We start from the raw sequence: 8,588 nt of genomic DNA, 5'->3' as shown, positions 1-8,588 counted from the left end.
GGACAGGATGTGCGCAGTGGTGAAGAGGTAGCGCAAAAGTGGCGTATAAAACAAATCCTTCCTAAAAATCCAACAAGCGAGCAGCAGATTGTGAATGGAGCTTGCAGGCGTTACGCTCTTCACAGCTGCCGTCGCACGTCGGAAAGGGGCAGCGCCGCCACGCGTTGCTCCCGCCGGCCTCTTCTGCCAGTTAATAGGGCGCCGTTTACGTAACTCCCCCCCTCCCTCCCCCTCTGCGTGCTGCCCGCCAAGCCGACTCCCATGCCGCTACCTCGACACGCGCGCCGAGCCCCCATACTCAGATGTGCCAGCAGAACAGGGAGCAGAAGCTGCAATCTGTCATATAGAAAAATGGGACACTTTATCTGCAGCATCAACAACAAATGGAAGAAATGGCAGAGATTCAGAATAATACCCATGGAGACTGCCAACGAAGGCTTCTGCTTACAGATCAGATTGGACCATTCAGTGTTTGGGGGGGGGGGGGGTGCTTATACTCATGATATCGCTATTTTAATTTGGCAGAGATATGTTACCAATATTAAACTCTTATGTTAATTACAAGAGACATTCACCACCATTGCTAATAGATAAATACAATCAGTTTTATTTTCAGGTTGCTTATCTGACATTTATGTAACTTACATAATTTACAATATAGTTCCCAGTGGGTCTTCGGAGCCTGGAACCTGCAACACGCTGGTCACAATTCATGTCCATCATGCTACCTTGTTAGTTTCCACGGTGAAAATGAATTTGCAATCTGAATAGTCCAGGTTATGATTCTGTACAAAAAAATAAAGCTTAATTTAAACAAGAACCTATTTTACACCAAAAACCTGCAATCTCAAAATTTAGGTTTTCTATTCATACATTACAAAAAAAAACCATCAAATGTACCTCAAGCCTTGGTAATCCAAACAGGAAGCAATATATTAACACATTGTAAAGAAAAAAATACACAATATTGTTTCAGCACTAAGCCGAAACTAAGTATCAAACAAAATGATACATCAATTAACAAAAGATAAGTGATGGCCCTGATATAGAATCGAGTTTGGTTTCTGATATGTAACAATCCTGCCCTGCTTTCGGGTGAACAAGGCTTTGTGCTGTATGGGCTCAAGACACTTAAGGATTTAGGTCCCTGTGAGGTCGACGCATCCAGTGAAAGGAGTTCCAGTACTCAGGGTCACTGCGGCGCACCAGTTCAGCACCACCAACCCCACCCTCTGGCCTTTCCATCCAGCTGAAATGACCTTTTTTAATGCATCGTGTTGCAAGTTCAAATACAAAGTGGAATTTTGGCATTTACCCCCCATAAAGATGCAGTTTCCTCCATTTCAAAACACCTCTCCAGTTCCACATCACTAGAAAAGAAGAGGGTAAACCTGCCTGCAAGGCCAGTGAGGTGAACAGGGGATGGGGGGGGGGGGGGGGGGGGGGGGGGGGGGGGGGGGCACACCACACCCTTCAAAGCAGACTTTCATCACTGGGTGTCGTCTTTCTTTTTTTTGCAGATTCTAAGAAATGTATCTCTTCAACTTACATAAATATACATACATGCTTACACATGGTAAGAGCATTCTGGATGCCATTTTATACTTGGAAAAATACTGAAACCCAATTAGATTTTAATTCTTAGAGGGCTTCATCATCCACCCCTCACATTTAGGTGTGAAACTGGACAGCCCTGACGTATATTTGGGGGGAAATATACACTGTACATTGTTGTAGAGCAAGTATGTATAAGCAAATGAATGTTTCAATATCTGGTTTTCTCAATAACTTAAAATACAGAAACCAGTTTTCTTCAATACAACAATGGACCAAATAGCCTATAATTTAACATTTTCTATCTAGAATATAAAAGAGTACATCCAGAGAAATGTACACCCACCTTTAAAAAAAACATACAAAAAATTAAAAATGTCCATTTTAAAATTCAGAATTTTTGAGAAATTATTGCAAAGCTCGACCTAACTGTCTTTGTGGGCCTTGGAGTTTTGTCTTTTTAAATCTGCCCACGCGTCTTGCTGTAAAGAACAGGACTACATGGGCAAACGTATCGCCCCCTTTCCAGGCTCCCGTTAAAATGAATTATTCATAAACACAGAAAGAACAATTTCATAGACAGACACACACAAAGACCGACGACAAAGGCAAAAAAAAAGGACAGATATCAATAAAAAAAAGGAAACACTAACCATAAAGACAATGCCACACGCTTTCATCTGCAATTTGTCAGCCACACACACACCAACTTCCTGTCCTCCTCTTCTTTCACCTGCTTCCAACGTCTGCTCAGTGTTTTTAGTCCTCTGCTTAATTTACGTATTTATTAATTCATTTATTTCACTCCCCCTCCCACACCACCACAAATGAATCAATAAACCGATAAATTCTCACTGGTCTTCTACCTCTGTTTCGACTGGGGCACTTGAGACGGGGGAAAAAAAAAACACAAATGTCAGTCACCAAAAACACATGAGGGGGGATGGGGGGGGTGGAGAAGTGAAATTGTATTTTTTAACAACAAGCTATTTTTGAAAGTTGTGGATTCTAAACGGCATTATGTGGAATTCCCAGAGTTCTGTGCCGTGTAACACAACCGTCTGCAGCCTTCTGATAATAACTGGTATCCATTTCGTTTGGCCAGGATGCGGCACAGACTGACACTCCTGGCCTGTAGCAGCATATCAGGTATGCACTGAATATGTGTGTATATCATGCGTGAACACGTACATACATGTGCTGCTCACCTAGCCACCATAATGTGTCTGTAGTGTCATCGTCCCGTGTGCGTGTCAGAGTGGCCGGCGAGTGTCGCCGCCCTAGTGGCCAGTGGTGGATGTGTAAGCCATCCCACCCTCGCTCGCTCGCACCCGCCCTTACATCGGTCCGTATTTGGCCTCGTAGCGAGCCACGACGTTCTTGCAGCGCCCGTAGTCCTTCCGCAGCTCGGCCACCTCCTGGCGCAGTGCCATGTTCTCCTGCTCTAGGAAGGCAGCCCGCACAGTGATCTGGTTCTCCTTCAGCCGGCGGGCGTCGCGTGAGCGTTTCGCCGCCATGTTGTTCTTCTTTCGCCTCTGCCAGTACTTCTCGTCCTGCAGCGGCGAGTGGTGATTGGTGTAGAAATCAGTGTGTGGGGGGGGGGGGGTAATGGGAGGTCGGGCCCCTCCACCCGCAGCAAGCCCACCCCTTCCCACATTACCTTCTGCTCTTCGGGCACAAACACCTTCTTCGCCTTCTTGATCATCGGCTGCGGCTTCAGCTCCTCCTCGGAGAAGCGATGCTTGCGCGGGTTGAAGAGCTCCCCCCCTGGCACGCTGGACAGCACCAGGTCGGTGGGATCCGGCTGGAAGTTCACCTCCACTTCGATTTCTTCCGGGTCCATCGAGGTGGGCGTCACGCGGTCCACATCTTTGTCCACATCTTCGTCCACCTCTTGCAAAATAAACAAACAAAAATCCAGGTCACATGTGGATTACCGGCTTCGCCATTACTGGGTATCTGGTTTTCAGTATAAAGTACTACATTAACGGTGCTGTTTTTCAAATCAAGCCTGAGTCACTTCCTATCTGTGAACTTGTTTGTGCTTGTGATACCTTCATTGTTTATTAATGAACCCCATGACAGTTGCCATGTCACTGATCCTCACCGGCACTGTCCTCAGCCTTGGCCGCGTTTTCCGTTGCTGACACAGTGACTGTAACCAGCTGCTCTTCACCCCGGTCCAGCTCAACCACGGGTAGCAGGGGGGTGTCGGCGGTGCTGTCCGGGCCTGACCTGGCAGGGGACGTCTCCCCAGAAGGCTCCTGGGACCCTTCTTTGACCTGGTCCTTCTGGTGGTCCTGCTCCAATGGCGCTGGGATGCCATTCTCCAGCAGAAACTCGTCCAGGTCCATGTACTCCAGGTGGAAGGTCTCTCCATCATAAGGGATGGTCTTGTCCCATATAGCAGGGGTTAAGGAGGCGGAGGGGCCCATACCACCGCTGCCCCCGCCTAATCCACCACAGTCTCCATTTCCTGCTGCGCATAACAGATCCTTGTCCTTTTCTACAGGAGGTCGGGTTCGGGGTGGGGGCAGTGATGAAGCACAATAAAAGAGAATGGGAGCGGGGGGGGTAAAATCAGCCGTATTTCAAGACAATTAAACCATATACGTTTCAAGTAAACAAACGCGTAGCCGCAAATATTTTGAAGCACCTATCAGAACCGATACACTTCCCTGTGCAAGACATTTAACTTTTTTGAACTACGTCAAAACATGGCAAAACTATCTTCATTAACATAGTCCGACGGGATGAAATCGATGCGTGAAACTGGCACCCTTCCCTTGGTGCGCTTATGCTGCTCCGCTGCCACTGTTTGTGTACATCGTGTACTATAATCCACTACGCCGCACGGGCTGCAAGATGTCTGCCCGAAGACCACACTCGTTCACACTCGGCTCACTTCGGCTCTCCGTACAACCAAGTAAACACGCACTGCCATCCCAGTAAATCCCAAAAAGCAACCGTGCCTTACCGTCGTCACCGTCCTCGAGTATGTTTGGTGGGGGAATTTCCATTATCTTCTTCAAAACAACGGGAAACGAACTCGGGGGACTGGAGACAGACTCCAGGGAAACAGTTACGGTCGACTCCCCGGGCATTGTCGACCAGCTAGGGAGATGACTTAACGATCACCAGCAAACTAAGAATCTGCTGCTTGATCACATGCAACCCGATAGTAGCGAATTTCCTCCTAATGCATGTACCCCTCCGTTCAGCCCCGACCCGTGTTTGTCCTTGGGTCCGCTCTTAGACCCGAATTAGACTATCAAAACACCGACACCACAAACCACTCCTGCGCTTGACCTGATTCCCCGGATTGTGGACGTAATTTCGTTATTCATGGGAACTACGCCCCTTCCAAAAAGCACCGCCTCCTTACACCAATAGGTTATACATCCATCCTCATGAATATTCATTTTCATTTACGCCCGAATCGATACAGTTCCCATACTTTCAAATTTACTGCAGAGCTCATCACTGGCCAGAGTTAAAGGCATTTTGCAGCCAGTTACCACGTGTGTAATTTTAATCTAAACACTCATCAACTAGTGTATCGGAAAACTTGCAATTAAAATTAGCATACATTAAAATGATTTGTTTACTAGTGTCGTCTCCTGTTTCGATCTGAGTGACGTGTTGTTGACGATCTTCTAGTTTGGCGTAAAACAAACAAAACTTAATTCAGGCATTCACTTGCGATACTGGAAACTTCACATATTAATACATCATAAAATGCACCTTGCCCGTGCACATGTTGAGTTTTTTGTTAAGTGTAATACAGACAGTAATAACAGCTTGCATAAATCCATAATGGATTTTAGTAAACAGTGTTTCCACCCTCCACTACCCTTATTAGGATATGGCTAAGTGGTTAGATGAAGGATGCATGGCATTTTAAGCAAAAATATTACTCGAGAGTTGTGAATACGAACACAGCTATTTAATTCTGTTCACAGACGCCGCGTCGTTTTTAATCTGTTGGTAATCTTAGTCTTTCACGTGGTCAAGCACATGCCGCTTAACACGTCAGTGACAATGCAGCAGCTACATTAAACGTGTCACACGTGTGGGCGGGGCTGCAGTGTACGGGAAGAGTCAAAACACGCGTCCCGTGAGGCCGTGCATGTTTATAATACTGACATCTGAACCTGGAGAATTCCCAACACAGTTATTTACGTTAAGCCCTCTTAATTAATGGAGCGTTAAAAAAATTCCAGTGCTATGCATTTGGAATAGCTGCACAATGCTCGAGAATCGTTTACATGCAGTCAAATCAAACCACATATCCTCCTTCACACATACACACAGTAGGTAGGTTAATGTCCTAGGATAATTTCACAGGAAAACTATTAAAGCTAAATATAGAACAGCGCGATCACCTTTATACACTCACAAAATTACAATAACTTAGACTGGAACTGCGCGCACACCCACCACGCGCCTGTGTTATTCACAGTACTGCAGTGTGGTTTTCAGCAGGAAGTGCAAGAGAACATTCTGTACCCAACGGCATTCCACCACTTCTGTTTTTTTCCCCTCCAATATATTTTTTGAAATCCTATTTTTGAAAACGAAATCACAACAGTAAACTCATTAAAATACATTAGCACGATGTTATACTGAGAACCTTCCTCGATTTTAACGGAGAATTTCGGCTATCTATAGAAATGGTTCCTCAATGTCAAGTTACTGTACTTCAGAAAGCACAACAAAATGGGTCAGTCCTTCACTCCGTAACTAGGGTACTGATCCTGGGAGTCAGTGAATTACTATTGCATTTAATTTAAACAAACCAGCGTTCTGTTGGATGCATACTTACTATATACAACATTCTGTAATAAGGATAAAACAATTAATCGATCAGTGCCAAAATTCACATCATTAACGTGTTATCTTTTGTTAACGACAAAGCTCCGTTCATGTTGTTTAATATTGATTATAATCAAAATATTAATATTTGCGTGTATTACCCACTTAATTCACATAATATTAAAATGAAGTAGCGAAAGTTATTCAATATGCATTTTTACATCATTTGTAATGCAGACCACCAATTAAAATGTGTAAATGGTCAGTTGTTTTCATATACATGATTTAAACGGTGGGATTGTAGGAAGTTCTGAATTTCTAGGATACATAAGAGAACTTCAGCGCACCGCCTCAGACAATGGAACAGCACCACCTACTGGTCAGAGTTACGAGGTGCCACGAACGATTGGAGGAAGACGACATTGACCTTCGAAAGGGTAGCACCAACTTTTTTTTCCTTAAGTGAAACTATTGATGAGTTTTTGATCTGGTAGCGGTATCTATCTAACGATCAAAATAATAGACCGCTTTATGAGTATATTATTTCACTGTTACCGTATTCCACGCGATGCTATTCCAAAATATCAATTGCATCATTATTATATTACACGTGTGTCCACAACTACAAAGCTGTTCATGACGGACTGTCTCTTACTTATATTTATGACTGATAACTACGCTATTCTTAATCTATATGGTAAAAAAAACCTAGTCTCTAAGTAAATTTTACTCTGTATCTGTAACAAACGTCAATAAAGATAAATTTTCTTTTATTACTATGAGAGCAACAATCAAAACATTCTATTTCGATATTGTATGTATTTGGGTGCCTGTAAACTTTAATTCTTTTAGCTTCTCTGTTTAGCCATGCTGTTTGATTTAGACCACGGGATAAGAGACGCAATTGCAGCCAAAGGTAAACCATATCAAACTGGTTGCCGCGGCGTCGCTGTGACCTGTTGCTCATAGTACTCAAAACTATTAACGCATTAATTGTGGGAAACATGCTTACCGTCGGGGTCTAGGTTTGGGCAATCGAGCAGAGCTTTAAAAAGTTCTGGGATGTCACTTGTGACTTCGTGGATGACATCTCTGGTGGAAGAACACATTTCCGACGACGCCCGGATAACTTATTTTATCTTGATATCAGCAACGAAACCAAGAAATGGCACTTCAGCATCAGAAAATGAAAAATAGTTCGATCTCCCGCTGGTTTCTGTTAATCAAAAAACCTCATGTACTTCTTTCTGAGAGTTTTAACGCAGATCTGAGTTCAATCTACTATGATCACAAGGTTTCTTGCGAATCCCAGTTATCTAACCACGCCTGCTGAACGGCAGAGAATTGACCAATGACAGTGTGCGCTATCATCACTATCGCCGCAGGTGAGATATCCGATTCCAGCTAGCGAACGCAAAGCAACGGAAAGTGCCACTACGGCCACATGTGCTTGGTTACCTAACTGCACAACAAACTACGCGTGTGGTTATGAAACCACCTACTGTGGTGTACTACGAAGCGGGGTTACTAACTTACTGGCTTATCGGGGTAACTTGTCGGATTTAAGGTAGTCTGGGCAAAATGTAAGTGAGCAAATACGAAGTCCATTTTAAACGGTGGTACCTTAAATCCGACAAGTTACCCCGATAAGCCAGTAACCCCGCTTCGTAGTACAGGCCACTGGTCGAATAAAACTAAAAATTCCGAGCTGTTCTGATTATTATGTATGTACACCGCATGCCACTTTCACTTTAAGAAAAGTATGCTGAACATAATCTCTTTAATGTGAATTGTGTTTGTATAAAGGTGTCGAAGGATTTATTCACACTTAGATACACGTTATTATAGTGTGACAACATTGCTTTCGATTTTCACGTGACAAGTGAACTAGGGGCGGTATCATGATTATAGGGGTTTGAGAACAGGTGTGTTCGATTTAAGAAGTATGAATGAGTTGAGAAGATGGCCTTTTTTTCCAGTGGTGTGATAGGTAAACCAGGTGAGATGGTTTCGGTGGATATTAAATGTTGAATATCGAAGTTGGATTCCCGTTCGGGAGTCTGTAATGCAGACAGCAGGGAAGGACTGGTATAGGCATATTTTTTCAGGGGCATCTTCGCCTGAAGAAGGCATGAGTTCCGGCTTCATTTCGGATTTTTATGGGCCATTCCGCCGAATCGCTGCCATTTATGTTCCCAGGATATTATATGTATAAATAT

The 8,588-nt window shown here is 44.1% G+C and overlaps 1 protein-coding gene across 2 annotated transcripts; it reads right to left on the bottom strand.

Moving 5' to 3' along the window:
• Window positions 1-584: 584 nt before the first annotated feature.
• Window positions 585-7,816, bottom strand: tefa (TEF transcription factor, PAR bZIP family member a). 2 transcript variants are annotated; one of them, XM_023814572.2, is made up of 5 exons: window positions 7,382-7,816; window positions 3,662-4,060; window positions 3,215-3,447; window positions 2,896-3,107; window positions 585-2,439 (listed from the first exon to the last, which is right to left on the bottom strand). In XM_023814572.2, exons 1-5 carry the CDS (start codon window positions 7,476-7,478, stop codon window positions 2,406-2,408), a joined length of 975 nt encoding a protein of 324 aa, XP_023670340.1. In that variant the 5' UTR covers window positions 7,479-7,816; the 3' UTR covers window positions 585-2,405. The 2 variants fall into 2 exon arrangements, with proteins under 2 accessions (XP_023670340.1, XP_023670339.1); XM_023814571.2 differs by lacking the exon at window positions 7,382-7,816 and adding an exon at window positions 4,532-4,898.
• Between the last annotated feature and the right edge of the window lie 772 nt (window positions 7,817-8,588).

This window comes from Paramormyrops kingsleyae, chromosome 5 (assembly GCF_048594095.1).
Source record: "Paramormyrops kingsleyae isolate MSU_618 chromosome 5, PKINGS_0.4, whole genome shotgun sequence".
NCBI lineage: Eukaryota > Metazoa > Chordata > Actinopteri > Osteoglossiformes > Mormyridae > Paramormyrops > Paramormyrops kingsleyae.
This window is presented reverse-complemented; position numbering and strand designations above follow the sequence as displayed.